The 17782-nt window shown below is 38.4% G+C and overlaps 1 protein-coding gene across 1 annotated transcript in view; it reads left to right on the top strand.

The window, feature by feature from the left end:
• REC114 (REC114 meiotic recombination protein) overlaps positions 1 to 17782 on the top strand; it is a 175893-nt gene that overhangs the window by 67771 nt on the left and 90340 nt on the right. Inside the window, exon 2 of the mRNA XM_005882805.2 lies at positions 10075 to 10164. Coding sequence (XP_005882867.1) covers positions 10075 to 10164 — 90 coding nt within the window. The remainder of the gene's footprint in view (positions 1 to 10074; positions 10165 to 17782) is intronic.

Genomic DNA, 17782 nt, shown 5'->3' with positions numbered 1-17782 from the left:
CTTATATATTTTGGATATTAACCCTTTATCAGATATATCATTGTCAGATATGTTCTCCCACACAGTGGGCTCCCTTTGCCTTTTGTTGATGGTTTCTTTTGCTGTGCAGAAGCTTTTTATTTTAATGTAGTCCCATTTATTTATTTTCTCCTTACTTTCCCTTGCCCTAGGAGATATATCTGTAAACATATTGCTAGGAGAGGTATCTCAGATTTTGCTGCCTATGGTTTCTTCTAGGAGTTTTATGGTTTCAAGACTTACATTTAAGTCTTTTATCCATTTTGAATTTATTCCTATGTATGGTGTAAGTTGGTGGTCTAGTTCCATTTTTTTTTTTTTGCATGTATCTGTAAAATTTCCCAACACCATTTATTGAAGAGACTCTCTTGACTCCATTGTCTGCTCTTGCCTCCTTTGTCAAATATTATTTGAGTATAATGGCTTAGATCCGTGGTTAGCAAACTGCGGCTCGCGAGCCACATGCGGCTTTTTGGCCCCTTGAGTGTGGCTCTTCCTAAGCCTTAGGAGTGCCCTAATTAAGTTAATAACACTGTACCTACTTATATAGTTTAAGTTTAAAAAATTTGGCTCTCAAAAGAAATTTCAATCATTGTACTGTTGATATTTGGCTCTGTTGACTAATGAGTTTGCCAACCACTGGCTTAGATTGATTTCAGGGATCTATGTTCTGTTCCATTGATCTATATGCCTGCTCTTCTGCCAGTACCAGGCTGTTTGGATTACAATGACTTTGTAGTATAACTTGCAATCTAGTATTGTGATTCCTCCAACTTTGTTCTTCTTTCTCAGGATTGCTGCAGCTCTTTGGGGTCCTTTTTGATTCCATATAAATTTTTGGAGTATTTGTTCTAGATCCATGCAATATGCCATTGGTATTTTAATAGGGATTGCATTGAATCTGTAGATTGCCTTGGGTAGTATGGATATTTTAATGATGTTGATTCTACCAATCCATGAACATGGTATATTCTTCCACTTCTTTATATGTTCTTATATCTCTTTTTTCAAAGTCCTGTAGTTTTCCAGGTACAGGTCTTTTGTCCCCTTGGTTAACTTTATTCCTAAGTATATTAATTTTTTGTTGCCATTGTAAATGGGATTGTTTGTTTCTCTTTCTGAGAATTCATTATTGATGTATAAAAAGCCATCAATTTTTAGATGTTGATTTTGTATCCTGCTACATTGTCAAATTCATTTATTAAATCTAGTAATATTTTGGTGGAATATTTAGGATTTTCTATGTATAGTATCATTTCATCTGCAAATAATGAGAGTTTTACTTCCTCCTTTCCAATTTGGATGCCTTTTATGTTTTCTTCTTGCCTGATCACTGAGGCTAGGACTACCAGTACAATGTTGAATAAGAGTGGTAAAAGTAGACATCCCTGTTTTGTTCCTGTTCTTAGGGGAAATGATTTTAGGTTTTGCCCATTGAGTATGATGTTTGCTGTAGCTTTGTCATATATGGCCTTTAACATGTCAAGATATGCTCCCTCTATTCCCACTTTGCTGAGAGTTTTTATAAAAAAGGGTATTGGAATTCCTTTTCTGTGTCTATTGATATGATCATGTGATATTTGTCTTTCAGTTTGTTTATGTGATGTATCACATTTATTGATTTGCGAATATTGTACCAGTCCTGCGTCCCTGGAATAAATCCCACTTTGTCGTGGTTTATGATCTTTTAAATATATTACTGGATGCGATTTGCTAATATTTTGTTGAGGATTTTAGTATCTATGTTCATCGGGAATATTGATCAGTATTTCTATTTCTTTGTAGTGTTTTATCTGGTTTTGGAATTGGGATAATTCTGGCCTCATTAAAAGAGTTTGGAAGTGTTCCTTCCTCTTGGATTTTCTGAAATAGTTTGAGGAGTATAGGTGTTATTTCTTCTTTGAATGTTTGGTAAAAGTCCCCTGTGAAACTGTCTGGACCTGGCCTTTTTTTTGCTGGGAGTTTTGTGATTACTCCTATTTCATCAGTTGTTATTGGCCTATTCATGTTTTCACATTCTTCCTGATTCAATTTGGGGAGATAGTATTTTTCTAGGAATTTGTCCATTTCATCTACATTGTCCACCTTGTTGGCATATAATTGTTCTTAGTATTTTCTTACAATCTGTGGTGTCCGTGGTTATTTCTCCACTTTTGTTTCTGATTTTATTTATTTGGGTCCTCTCTGTTTCTTGATGAGTTTGGCTAATGGTTCATCAATCTTGTTTATCTTTTCAAAGAACCAGCTCTTGGTTTCATTGATTTTTTTGTCTCTGTTATTTATTTCTGCCCTAATCTTTATGATTTCCTTCCTTTTACTTACTCTTGGCTTTTTTGTTGTTGTTCTTTTCTAGTTCTTTAAGTTATAGTGTTAAATAGTTTATTGTTGATTTTTTCTTAACTGCTTTCTCAGGACTCCTTTTGGGTTGTTATGTTTTCATTTTCATTTGTTTCCAGGAAGTTTTTTATTTCTTTCTTGATTTAGTTGGTTACCCATTCATTGTTTAATAACAACCTATTTAGTCTCTATGTGTTTGAATGTTTTGGGATTTTTTACTATAGTTGATTTCGAATTTGATTCCACTGTGATCTATGAAGGTGCTTGATATAATTTCAATCTTCTTGAACTTCTAGAGACTTGTTTTGTCTCCTAACATGTAGCCAATCTTTGTGAATGGTCCTTGTGCACTTGAGAAGAATGTATATTCTAGAGTTTTGTGGTTAAATGTTCTATAACTGTCAATTAAATTCATCTGATCCATTGTGTTCTTTAGAATCACTGTTTCCTTGTTAATTTTTTGTGTGGAATATCTATCCAGTGAAGTCAGTTATAAGTAATTCTCTCTTTGACTGCGACCAGCACGACTAGAAAGCAGACGAGAGTCCTTGAGTAGGGATGACAGGGGATTGAGAAAATGAAAGAGACAGACACAGAGACAGTAGGGAAAGCTGAGACCGTGTGGGACAGCTGGCCCTCTGATGGAGAGACAGTGCCCCAGAGGCAGTGTAGCGCATTTATTTTATACAGTATGATACTAGGAAGTTTTTACTAAAGTTTAAGATAAAGGAAATTATGTGAAATCATGGTTAAAGATCAAGCTGTAATTCTTCATTCTTGTGGCTTCTTTATGATCATCACTCCTGGCTGGGCCCGGATAATTTCATCCGTTCCTTGTGCCTGGCTGAACTTAGATAATGAAACCCACCCCCTGGCACCTGAGCTAAGGGTCAGGCTGACAACATACCTGCCTCTGGCATGGTATGTTTCCAGGACGTGGCTCTGTCAATGCCACTGGACTCAGCTGACAATTATCAAAGAAATGCTCATGTGCCTTCCCAGGTGATCTCTACAGTCAGTGAGGTGTTGAAGTCCTTTACTATTACTGTATTATTGTTTATCCCTCCTTTAAAGTCCTCTAGAAGTGTTTTTTTAATATATTTAGGTGCTCCTGTATTGGGTGGATATATGTTTACCAGGCTTATATCCTCTTGTTGGATCAATCCCTCTAGTATTATGTAGTTACCTTTGTTGTCTCTTCTGATAGACTTTGTTGTGAAGTCTATTTTGTTGGATATGAGCATTGCTACTCCAGTCAATCTCTTTACTCTCATCCTCTGTGTCTCTTTTGTTCTCAGGTGGGTCTCTTGTAGACAGCATATAGTTGGGTCATGTTTTTATATCCATTCAGCTACACTATGCCTTTTGATTGGAACATTTAATCTACTTACATATAAGGTTATTTTTGATAGTTCCTTATTTATTGCCATTTTATTTCTGTATGCCTAGCTTTCTCCCTCTATTTCTTCTTTGCATTACAGCAGTCCCTTTAGAATTTCTTGTAATGCTGGCTTGGTGGTGATGTATTCGTTTAGCCTTTTTAAAAATTTTTTTACATGGGAAGGTCTTTATTTGACTGTCTCTTTTGAGTGGTAGTCTTGCTGGATATAGTAATCTTGGTTTCAGATCCTTGCTTTTCATTACCTTGAGTACTTCATGCCATTCCTTTCTGGCCTCTAGACAGTTTCAGATGAGAAATCAGGTGTCAGCCTTATTGGAGCTCATTTGTAAGGAACAGTTTGCTTTTCTCTTACTGCCTTTAACATTCTCTCTTTGTGTTTAATTTTTGGCATTTTAATTATGATGTGTTTGTGCTTGGGCCTGTTTGGGTTCTTCTTGCTTTTGGTTCTCTGTGCCTCCTGAACTTGTGTGACTTTTTCCTTTACCATGTTAGGAATGTTTTCAGCTATTATTTCTTCAAACATGTTCTCTTTCTCCTTTTCTGCCTCTTCTGGCACACCTGCTATTCGAATACTGTTACATTTCACATTGTCCAACAGCTCCCTTCGGCTGTCCTCCTGTTTTTTAATTGTTTTATTTTCCTTTTTGGTTCTTTGATTGAGTGATTTTTTCAATCCTGTCTTTTAATTCACTGATTCAGTCTTCAGCTTCCCCTAATCTGCTGTGTATTTCTTCCAAAGTGTTCTTTATTTGTGCTATGTCATTCTTTATTTCTGTTTTCATAGTTACTATATCTTTTCTCATATTGTTGAACATTTATACCATCATTATTCAGAACTCTATATGAGATAAATTTCTTATCTCCATTTCATTTATCTCTTTTTCTGGAGAATTCTCTAGCTCTTTCATTTAGAGGTTGTTTCTTTGTCTCCTCATTTGGCTGCCTGTTTGGGTTTGTAACTATGTATTAGGTAGATCTGCTATGCCTCTCAATCTCTAGTTCACGACAGTGTCAAACTCTGTTTCTGACTAATTACATCAGGCAAAGATTCAAAGCCTCCAGAGATCGCCTCTCTCTCCTGACTGATAGAATTTTGTCTTGAATTGCCCTGAGGCAATTGTCCAGAGGGGTGGCAAGAGTTTTTGTCAATAGGGTGGGGCAATTGCTTCTGCCTGGCAGCTAATTGTTATTCTCAGTCTCTTAATAGGCTTCAGCTACTCTGCACCATTGGGCAAGATATTTTCCAATAGGGTGGATCTACTGTCTTTCCCCCAGATAAGGCTACCCGTATAGCAAATGTCTGAGTGAGAAAGATGATCTTGCAGCGTGAAGGAATGACTCATCACAGGAAACCTGGGTGTCTGCCTTCTGAGCTCTAACTGCAAAGTCTCTGATCATGGCTTCTGCTCACGCAGCTCTAGTGTACTCTGCCCTCCTTCTACTAGAGCACAGGGTGGGTGGCTCCACAGGGAATTTTGTGGGTTGTTCCTTTACAAGGGTGCCTGCATTTCCAGCTGTCTCTCCCTGGCAGAGAGCAACTCTGCTCCTTTTCACCACCAGATATTATGTGGGTATCCTTCTCAGTAATGGTGCTCTCTGTTGGGGGGCCCAGTTGGGAGATTAGACCCCAGAGTTCTCAGTGGCAACTCCTCACATCTGAAATATATCTCTGGAACTTCAATTTCTGTCTGTGTGTGCCTGGCCAGCCCTTTCACACGTCCGCCCCTCCTACCAGTCTCTTTGCAGTCTTCACTTTTGGTACTTGGGAATCAGGGTTCTCTCTAGCGAGTCTTCTGTTGATTATTCAGGAAAGTTTTCTGTATTTCAGGCGTAATTCTAGTTTGTTTCTGGGAGTATGTTTGTGCATCATCCACTACTCCACTCCCATTTTTAATCCCCTCATTTGTTTTTTATAGAGTTTATTCTTGTATTATTATTTATTAATTATTGTAATACTTTCTATAGGAATAACTGTAAACCTGCTTTTGTGGCACCCTGTATATGTTACCTACAAGAAATGCACTTTAAGCCATTTGCCTTTCAGGTGATCATCATTGGGGTTAGATGTGATTCTATAATATTGCTTTTTGTTTTGTATTTGTCCCACATGTTCTTTGTTCACTTTTAATTCTTATTCTGCCTTCTTTTGGATTAATTGAGTATATTTATAATCCTATTTATCAATATCTTTTAAAGAAGACAGGCAGACAGATAAGTACTAGTAAATATAAAGTAACAAAAGTAGTAACATGGAGAAAGACATTGATGAAGAAAAACAAAGCTGGAGAAAATAATAGGAGTGATTTTGTTTGGGTAACCAGTGAAGTTTGTGGCAGTTTTCAGTAGGATGGTCAGGAAAAGTGTTACCTGAAAAAATGACATTTAAGGAAAGACCCAAAATAGATGGATCTAGTCATGTGGATCTAGAAGAGAATTTCAGAAAGAATAGAAATTTCTAAAGCCCCAAGGTTTGTCATTATGAATGGGCATAACGTGTTCAAGAAGCAGCAAGGAGGGCAGTGTGGCTACAGCAGAGAGGCAATGGAGAGCTAGATTGTGGAGCACCTTGCATGAGTCTCTGAATGAGATGCAAAGCTACTTCAGGGCTTTGTGCTGGAAATGACATGATCTGACGTAGGTTTTAAAAGGATTACTCCTGGCTACTGTATTAAAAATAAAATGTGTTGGAAAGGGGGAGCAAGAACAGAAATGGGAAACCCAGTTAGTAGGTTATTATCTATATATATAACAGGCTAATATGCAAAGTATCCCCTCGAGAGTTTGACCGGGAGACCAGGAGTTCGATCGCTCTCTATGACCTGTGCTATCAGAGACAGCATGGAACGGAGGAAGGCCCCGGCCAGCAGCCGGGGAAGGGAGGCCCTGGCTGGCAGCCAGAAGCTAGGGAAGGGAAGCGCCAGCCACCAGCCGACAGCTGGGGAAGGGAGGCCGTGTCTGCAGCCAGCAGCTTGGGAAGAGAGGTCCCGGCTGGCAGCCGGAAGGCCCTGATTGGCCCTGATCGCCAGCCAGGCCTAGGTACCCTACCCATGCACAAATTTCATGCACCAGGTCTCTAGTAATAATATAACTAGAGATGATTATAACTCATACCAGATCCGTGAGATGTGGATAGAGTCTGAATATTTTGCAGGTTGATATTAATGATTTGCTGATGTATATGGGTATGAGAAAAGGAGAAGATTTAAGAATGATTCCATAGTTTTGACCTAAGAAAATGTAGGATAGAATTACTATATTCTGAGATGGGAAACTGTGGGAGTCAAATGCCTACAACTGCCTGGCATGTGTGGTAGGTGTTTTGTGTGGAAAGACCACTGTGCATACAGTCTTTTGATTCCCTCTCAGCCATGTAAGAATGAGCCTTGGGCCTGGAACACTTTTTTACCAAGAGATAGAGTCCTAATAGCCTATGCTTCTTTTTTCTGCATAACCATCACATAGCACCGGGTTAATGTCATTGCTGTATCTGTCCCTTGATACATGGGGTGCAGGGGAGGGTTCTTCTGCTATAGCACGAGATGGGTAAGTACAGACCAACCGCTCTGCATGGCTGCTGAGGGGGGCCTCCTGCCTATCAGGAAGTCTACATCACTTCTGATACTTACCTTGCTGCTTCTCCATGTGAGTAAAGTGCTCTTCCATTCAGTGCTTGCTGTGTTGTTTTCCTTAGTGACTCCAGTATCAAGACACAGTGGGCAGAAGTGTTTGGACTTCTACTCCTGTGACAGGCAACAGATGCCACTTTGTAAATATTGAATGGATGAGCAAATGAATCAATAGGAAGGTTCACACTTCAAATTAGGTGCTGTTAATTTTGAGGTGACTGTTAGACCTGTAAGGAAAGATGTTGAGTGGGCAATTAGATGTAAGGGTTTGGAGGGCAGGGGAGAAGTCTCCTGGGACTCTTCTGCAAGTCATTACTCATGAATTGAAAAAAATTATAAAATAATTTAGGAAGACTGGCATTTCCATAATGAGTGTTTCTACCATACAAGAGACATACACTGAGTGGCCAGATTATTATGACCACCTGACGTTTGTAGGCAAATTAGCTATAATTTCATGCCGAAGTTGCTAGAGGGCCAGATCATTATAAACATCTGAACAGCACATACCTAAGAAGCATCGTTGCTGATCAAGTTCATCCTATCATGTTGATGGCATATCCCAATGGAGATGGCTTCTTCCAACAAGACAATACGCCATGCCACAGTGCTCGTAGTGCTTGTATTGTGCAGGAGTGGTTTCAAGAACATGAGGGAGATTTTACCTTGCTTAGGTGGCCCCCACAATCACCAGATCTCAATCCAATTGAGCATTTGTGGGACGAAGTTAAAAGAGCCATCAGGCAGCTGGTTCCACAACCATCAAATCTCACAGAACTGGACAGTGCTATTCATCAGGCATGGTGTCAGATTCCTCGCATCACCTTTCAACATCTCGTGGAGTCAATACCAAGAAGAATCGCCGCAGTATTGAAGGCAAAAGGTGGCCCAACGAAGTACTGATTGGGTGGTCATAATAATCTGACCGGTCATAATAATCTGGCCACTCAGTGTATATAAGATATATATAAGGACTGGAATGAAAGAAGGTGAAGAGATTAGCCAGAGAACATATATGCATAACCCATAGATACTGACAACAGTGTGGGGATGACCAGAAGGAAGGAGGGGCAGGGCTGGGTGATAGTATAAGGTGGGGGGGAGAGGGGGCACGCGCATGGAAGGAAACATCTATAATATGAAAATAAAATTTTAAAAAAGTTCATAACAGTATTATTAGTGTTAGACCTAAACTGAAAAACAATATTCCTCAACAAAAGAATGACAAAATATCAATTGTGGAATAGTCATAAAATGCTATTTTACAATGAAAATCAGTGAACTCAGACACTTGCAGCAACATTAATGAAGCCAGACATAAAATAATTCTTTCTGTATAATTTCATTCATATAAATAAAACTAAACTATAGTGTTAGAAGTCAGGATGGGAGGTTGTCCTCCTAGGGAGTAGGTAATGATTGGAATACTTTCTGGAAGGCTGGTATTGTTGTGTTTCTTCACCTGGGAGGTGATTACTCATTGAGATGTACGTTTAGGTGTTGGACACTTTTGGGATACATGTTATAATTCTTTTTTTTTTATTCTTTTAAAAAAATATTATAATAAGTATTACAAAGGGTATTACATATGTGTCCTATAATTCTTTTTTAAAAAAAAGTTAAACTGTCATGTTAACATATTGCCTCCCAAAGAATTAGTTGATCATGTTCTATCTAGTACCTAGCTAGTGGTTTTAAGTGGTCATGAACCAAGTAAGATAATCTACTTAAACTATGGTGAGAAGGCTGTCGTACAAATAACTGAGGTTCTGATACTAGGAAAGAGGCAGGGCTTAGCATACTTCTCCTTGACATCTAGAATGTTATTTGATTTTTAAGTTTGGAATTTAAAGTGAATTAGAAAAAAATTGGTAGGAGCTCTTGAGTTTAAATATGGCATTAAAGCTCCAAACCCCACATATAAAACTATAAGATAGAACATTGTCAATAGAATGCAGTAATCTTATCTATAATAATGAAAGCATAATATGCTAATTAGACCGGACACCACCGCGGGATGGAGGAGGCCGCCGCTGCTGCAGCAGCTGTGAGGGAGGGATCCAGGCAGCCACTGTGGCTGTGAAAGCCTACTCTTGCATGAATTATATTTAAGTTGAGTTAGATGTGTGTTCATTATTTTGAGCTTTGATTATAGACCAGGTTACTGCAAATAATGGGAAATAATTAGACCACACCAAAAGTATTATGGTCAGTTTGGGTCACCATATTTTAAGGGTGACACTGACAAATTAAAGCTCATCTAAAGAAAAGCATCTGGTTTTGTGGAATTATGAAATATAGATTGTGTATCTGAAAAAACTGGGACTCTGAAATCTTACAGCACCTCTGTAAGATATTGTCCTCATTTTACAGAAAGGAAATTGAGGCTCAAAGATAATTAATGATTTATTAAAATGTAACTGAAAAATGTTTTTTGCAGACCTCATATTTGATTTTCAATCTAGTATTTTGTTTGTATGTTTTAAAAAGTTACATTTTTAAGAATCCTGGATGTTAAGCCCCTATACAAGGATAAACTTGAAACTCTAGAATAATTACAGATTAAATGGGAGGAAGGGAAACATTCAGGGTAGGAATATTAATGTGAGAAGATAGTTTGGTTATCAGTATTATGTTTATTAGTATTACAGAAATGTATTGTCTTATACATCTTTTTCTCTCTTTATTAAGGTTTTTGACTCCAATGAAGAATCTGGATATCTCATTCTCACCATTGTTATATCAGGTCATTTCTTCATTTCCCAAGGACAAACACTTTTGGTAGGTTTTATGCATATAGTTTAATATGCAAACATTTTTATCTTCATAGTTTTACATTAATTTTTGTTTACTCAAGCTTCTTCATTCTCACTGAAATCCATCAGGTTCAACAACAAAGCATTTATTGAATGTTCTATAACACTGGGAAATAAAGAACATACTAAATATTGCCTGCCCTAAATTTTGTTGGGAGGCAAAATGGATTAAAGGATTGAGATTAACCAGTATTTATAAAGGAATCTTAACTGGGGATATTGGGTTGAAAACAGGCTAGATTTACAGAGAAATATGTTGAGCGTTTTCCATATAGGCTAAAGAGTATAAAGAGAGATAGATTCAAAGAAAAAGCTAAAAGAAAACTTTAAGCATGCTATTATTGCTTGGTATACACCTCTATAAAACTCTAATTTTATAAACATGCATTGTTCTTTATTCTAATTATGCACACATATTGTGGGAAATTTTTGGAATGAAGCAATATATAAAGGAGAAAAAAAGAATCATCTTTCTTGAAAGTTTATGCTTGAATTGGTATTTCATTAGAAACAAAATGGGTGCAGAAAGAAAACAATTATCAACTTCCAACCAAAGAAATTGTTTGAGAAAGGAAGTGTAAGGGACAGTTCTTGCATCATTTAGCTGTGAATAATATCTACATATACATAAATTTGTACAAATGTTTACTGAATATCTACATAGGCACATTTTATTCATTTAACAAATTTATTTATTGAGCAATTACTATGCTGATGGCAGCATCCCACAGTTATACACTGTGACCATTCATCTCTCCCCTTAAGTGGAATATAGCCTTATCCTTGAATGTGAGGTTACCTGCAAATCATATTTGGTTTCCTTGTGATGTGAAAACTGCAGCAGTAGTTGTACTGTTTTGCTTTATCTGCTGCTGTTAGAGCTCATATGAGTTGCAAGGGATAAGATTTTTTTTTCCAGCTTCGAATGAAAAATATTCCAGATGGTGGACTGAGGGACATGTAGCACAAAGCTAATTCTCCCTGTCAACATTGTGGGTCTTTGCTGAATGGTGACAATGCAGTTTGGCTTCCTTAGGCAATAGGGGGCTACCCTGTACTTTGTCTCTGCTCCATCTGTTTGCACCAGTGGTAAATGTTGTTACAAATTGATAGAGTTTTCCTTGTATCATATGTGGAATTATTTTTTGAACTACAGTTACAAACCCACGTTTATTAAATTCCAGGACATTCACTACTGAGAAAGATATAAGGGTAACTGTACAATGTGGGGAAGGTTGCATATACATATATAACTTAGAGTAATATTTTAAAAATAGTCTTTAAATTCTTTTTAAAAACCACCTTTACTGCCCTGGCCAGTTTTTCTCAGTGATTAGAGTGTTGACTCTCAGACCAAATGGTCTTGAGTTCAATTCCCGGTCAAGGGCATGTATCTCGGTTGTGGGTTTGATCCCCAGGCCCGTGGGGGTGCGTATAGGAGGCAACCAATCGATGTGTCTCTTCACATTGATGTTTCTCTCTCTCCTCCCCCTTCCACTCTCTCTAAATATCAATGGGAAAAATATCCTTGGGTGGGAATTTTTTAAAAAATCACCTTTACTGAGGTATAACTTACATTTTAAAAATTCATTATTTTTAAGTGTTCAATTTGCTGTGTTTTGATAAATGCGTATAATTATATAACCACTCCCATAGCCATGATCCGAACATTTCAGCTAATCTCTAAAATTTCCTTGTGCCTCTTTGCAGTCAATCCCCTCTGCCCACCTTCAGCACCTACCAAAACCACTGATCTGCTTTCTGTCATTATAGTTTTGCTTCTTCTAGATTTCATGTAAATGAAACCATACAATATGTAGTCTTTGTGTCTGGCTTCTTCCACTTAGCATAATGCTTTTGAGATTTATTCATATTGTTTATACCTTTTCATTACTGAATAGTATTTTATTGTGTAAATAAACCTAATTTGCTTATCCATTCAATTTTTGATAGACATTTGGATTGTTTACATTTTTGGCTGTTATAAATGACACCAGTATAATAACCATTTGTATACAAGCCTTTGTATGAACGTATATTTTTGTTTTCCTTTGGTAAATTCCCAAGAGAGGAACTATTGCTGAGTCATATGATGAATCTATGTTTATAAGAAACTGCAAAACTGTTTTCAAAGGTACATTGCCACAAGCAATGATGAGGATTCTAGTTGTCCCATGTCCTCATCAACACTTGATATTGTCAGTTTTTTTTAAGTGTAACTATTAGTGGATATATAGTGGTATCTCGTGGTGGTTTTAATTGGCATTCTCTTAAGGAATAAGGATATTGAACATCTTTTCATGTATTTATTTGCCATTTGTATATCTTACTGGTGAAGTGTCTATACATATTTTTAACCATTTATAATTGAGTTGTCTTTTTATATTTGAACTCGGTCAGTTGAACTCCTGCGGGGACACTTTGCATATTAGGCTTTTATATATATAGACTAGAGGCCTGGTGCATGACATTTGTGCATGGGGGGGGGGTTCCCCCCAGCCCAGCCTCCACCCTCTCCAATCCAGGACCCCTCGGGGGATGTCCGACTGCCGGTTTAGGCCCAATTCTGGAGATTGGGCCTAAACCGGCAGTCGGACATCCCTCTCACAATCCAGGACCGCTGGCTCCTAACTGCTCATGTGCCTGCCTGCCTGATCACCCCTAGCTGGCCCTCCTGCCAATCTAGTCACCCCCAAATGCCCCCCCTGCCAGCATGGTCACCCCTTACTGCCCCTCCCACCAGCCTGGTTGCCACTCACTGCCCCTGGTCGCCCCATGCAGCCTGCTGCTCAGTCGTTTGGCCGTCCCTCATTAACCCCCCTGCCAGCCTGGTCGCCCCATGCAGCCTGCTGCTCAGTCGTTTGGCCGTCCCTCATTAACCCCCCTGCCAGCCTGGTCGCCCCATGCAGCCTGCTGCTCAGTCGTTTGGCCGTCCCTCATTAACCCCCCTGCCAGCCTGGTCGCCCCATGCAGCCTGCTGCTCAGTCGTTTGGCCGTCCCTCATTAACCCCCCTGCCAGCCTGGTCACCCCACGCAGCCTGCTGCTCAGTCGTTTGGCCGTCCCTCACTAACCCCCCTGCCGGCCTGGTCACCCCACGCAGCCTGTTCGGTTGTCCCTTTGTTTGTTTCGGATGCGATGACCGCTTGCTCTTTATATATATAGATTATAAGAATCTTATTCTGATTACAGCTCTTTTGACCAAAAATATGTTCTGCAGATATTTTTCCCATTCTGTGGCTTGCCTTTTCATTTCTTAGCAGTATCTCTAGAAGAGCAGAAGTCCAATTCTGATGAAGTCCAATTTTTTCTTCTTATGATTTGTTTTCATATACTATTTATGAAATTTTTGCCTACTCCAAGATTGCAATGATATTTTTCTGTTTTCTCTAGAAGTTTTATTGTCTAAGCTCTTACATTCAAACTTACGATCCATATGAATTTTTAGTATTATTTAATAATGTTAATATTACTATTTTGTATAGAGTGCCTTCTTCCCCTAAATTAAAGCAGTGTCTTATTGAAATGTGGAATATAATCATGGGTTTTAGGGAATCGACTTCTGGAACCATTGAGTTAATTTTTAATATATGGTAAGAGTTAAGGGTCCAGTTTAAATTTTTTGCATGTAGATAACAGTTATTCCAGCACCATTTATTGAAAGGCTAGCTTTTCCTTGTTGAATTACCTTGGCACCTTTGTTGAAAATCAGTTTGCTCTGTATGTGTGGATCTATTTATGGACTCTCTTTTCTGTTCTATTGACCTATATGTCCATCCTTAGTCCAATAACACACTGTTTTACTTTAGTATTGTTGTAATTTTTGAAATCAATAATATAATTACTTCAGCTGTATTATTTTTCAAAGTTGTTCTGGCTGTTTTAGTTCATTTGCATTTCTATATATATTTTAGAATCATATTTCCTACAAAAAAAAGCTTATTGGGGTTTTTATTGGGATTACTTTGAATCTAAAAATCATTTGGGGAGAATTAACATCTTGATATTGAGTCTCCTGATCCATGAACATATTATAACTCTGCATTTATTTATACCTTTTATTTATTTCATTTATTTATATACTCTCAGCAGTATTTTGTAATTTTCACAGTAGGTCTTACACAAGTTTAGCTACATTTATTCACAAATACTTCAGAGTTTTTTTTACTATAAATAGAATTTTATAAATCTCAATATCTTTGTTGCTTGTGTGTAGAAACACAATTGATTTTTTTTTCATGTTGCTCTTGTATCCTGTGATATTACTAAACTCATTTATTAGTACTACAGCTTTTTTTGTAGATTTTCTTACAGGATTTTCTACAGAAATGATCTGTTGTCTATGAATAGACAATTTTATATTCTTCTTTTTAAATCTGTAATACACTGCCCCATCATTTTCCCCAAATTGCAGTGGCTGAGACATATTCTGCAATGTTGAATAGAAGTGGTGAGGGCTGACATCCTTGCCTTGTTCCTGATCTTTGGAGGAAAGCATTCAGTCTTTTCACCAATAAGTTTAATGTTAGCTGTAGGGTTTTTATAGATACCATTTATCTGAATGGGGAAATTCCCTTCTAGTTTGCTGAGAGTTTTTAATAATGAACAGGATTTGAATTTTTTTGAATGCTTTTTCTGAATCTGTTGAGATGGTTATTTAGGTCTGTTGATATAATAAATTTTTAAAATATTCAGTTCTTACTGATCCAACTTTATTGTGTAAGTATTTGATTTTTAAAATTATGGACATGTGTAAGTATGATAAAAATAGAAATACATATTTTAAAAATATTTTACCCCCTAAATTAAAGAACAATTTTTTCAGTTCATACAATTCATTTACAGTATTTTTTGGGTTTCACAAAAACCAACACATAGAAGAGCAAACACATTTGGATTATAATACATTTCAATTACAGTTTCATGTTGGTATTACATTTACACTACCTATACCCTCATACTACTCTATGTTGTGAGATATATATATTAGAGGCCCGGTGTATGGCCTGGTCGCCCCACGCAGCCTGCTGCTCAGTCATTTGGTCATCCCTCACTAACCCCCCTGTCAGCCTGGTCGCCCCACACAGCCTACTGCTCAGTCGGTTGGTTGTCCCTCACTAACCCCCCTGCCAGCCTGGTTGCCCCACACAGCCTACTGCTCAGTCGTTTGGTCGTCCCTCACTACCCCACCTGCTGGCCTGGTCGCCCCACGCAGCCTGCTGCTCAGTCATTTGGTCGTCCTTCACTAACCCCCCTGCCGGCCTGGTCGCCCCACGCAGCCTGGTGTTCATTTTCCTTAAATTTCATTTTTTTCTGATTGCCACCTGCTGAGCAGTCCATGGAAACTGAAAACTTCACATTAAATTGTAGGTTGGTGTTCAGTAATAACATCGATTTCCATTGTGCTTGTTCAGTAAGGACCTGCATGCAAGTGAGGACATCAGTGTCAGAAGGCTCCATGCTGACCCACTAGTAGACCCTTCTATTGTAGTTTCTTTCAAAGAGTAGGTACAGCAAGAAGATGGGGAAAACTTAGCTCCATCCTCAATCTACCTTGGACTTGAGTTTAACTAGCTTCTCCTTTCTAGTCTTGGCATCTTAAACATATTCTCTCTTGACTATTTTGGGCTTTAAAAATTTGTTTTTAATTATGGTAAAATACATCTATGTATATAAAAGCCCAGCGACCAGAACAGCAGAACAACCAGAACGTCTGGTGGCTATGACGCACACTGCGGCAGCCAACCAGCCTGATCCGGACCCTGATCGGACCCGCCCCCCTGGGATGGCCCGGCCCCCAACACCCCGATTAGGGGTGGGGCCAGCTGGCCAACCACCTCCAGCCCCTCCCCCTGGCCAGCCCTATCCCCAATTGGCCCCCAATATCCTGATCGGGAGAGGGGCCAGCCGGCCAACTGCCCACAGCACTCCCCCCGCCCCGCCGGCCTGGCCCAATGAGTCCCCATCAGGGTGGGCCGGCTGGACCCACCCCTGCATGAATTTGTGCACTGGGCTTCTAGTATAATATAAAACATAATGTTAACCATTTTAATACTAGTATATAATTCACTGGTGTTAAGTACATTTATATTTCCATGTATTCGTCACCACTGTTCATCTCGAGAATTCTTTTTATTTTGCAAAACTAAAACTCTACCCCATTAAACAATAACTCCCTATCCCCACTCCCAGCCCATCCCGTGGCAACCACATTCTACTTTCTATGTCTATGAATGTGACCACCATATTTATCCACATATAAGATGCTATATTTTTCTAAAATCATTAGACTGAAAATCAAGGGGTGTCTTATACAAGTAAGTCAGCTGAGGAGGGAGCCCTGCAGGTGTGTAGCTGCCTATACCTTGTCAAGCAGGCTTCCTCCAATCACGAGCCTTATTGTTACTGACATCAGCTGATGCCATAATTGGAGGTATAGGTGGAGAGTGCACAAACGCAACAGGGACTGGAGTGTTCTGAGCCCATGAAGATGCAAAAAAATAAAAAGATAAATACTGGTAAGCGATTATCTTACTCTGCAAAATTCAAACTGAATGTAATCAGCTATGCAAAAGAGCATGGAAATAGAGCTGCAGAGACATAATTTGGACCTCCTCCCACTGAGTGTATGATCAGACAGTGGAGAAAACAGGAAGAAAACCTCATTAAGATGCCAAAAAAGAAGAAGGCCTTACGAGGAAAACCAGCAAAATGTTTAAAATATTGATTTCTTAATTTGGGAGTGTCTTATACATGGAAAAATATGGTACTCAAGTACATCATGTAAGTGGAATCATACAGTATTTATCTTTTTGTGGCTGACTTATTTCTGTTAATATAATGTCTTCAAGGTTCATCTAATTGTAGCATGTGTCACAATTTCTTTTTTTTAAGGTTGAGTAATATTCCATTGTATGTATATACCACTTTGGTTTATCTATCCATGGTCAGTGAGGTTGTTTCCTTTTGCCTATTGTGAATAATTCTGCTATGAACATGGGCATACAAATATCTCTTTGAGACCCTACTTTCAGTTCTTTTGGGTATATACTCAGAAGTTGGATCATGGAATCATATTATAGTTTTGTTTTTAATTTTTTGAGGAACTACCATACTTTTTTCCCACAGTGGCTGCACCATTAACAGTGAACAAGCGTTCTAATTTCTTCACGTCCTCACTAATGCTTGTTATTTTCTTTTTTAAATTGAGATATAATTGATATATTATATTAGTTTCGGGTATGCAAATAATGATTTGATATTTGTATACATTGTGAAATGGTCACCACAACAATCTAGTTAGCATTCATAACCTTGCATAGTTACAATGTTTTTTCTTGTGATGAGACCTTGTAAGATATACTCTCTTAGCAACTTTCAAGTATGCAATGTAGTATTATCTATCTATCTATCTATCTATCTATCTATCTATCCTATCTACACTAATAAAAGAGAATCATGGTATTGGCGTACCGACCGCTACCCTTCCCATTGGCTAATCAGCATATCCTTATGCAAATTAACTGTCAGCCAAGATGGCGGCCGGCAGCCAGGCAGCTGGAAGCGAACATGAGGCTTGCTTCCT

This window comes from Myotis brandtii, unplaced genomic scaffold (genome assembly GCF_000412655.1).
Source record: "Myotis brandtii unplaced genomic scaffold, ASM41265v1 scaffold74, whole genome shotgun sequence".
NCBI lineage: Eukaryota > Metazoa > Chordata > Mammalia > Chiroptera > Vespertilionidae > Myotis > Myotis brandtii.
This window is presented reverse-complemented; position numbering and strand designations above follow the sequence as displayed.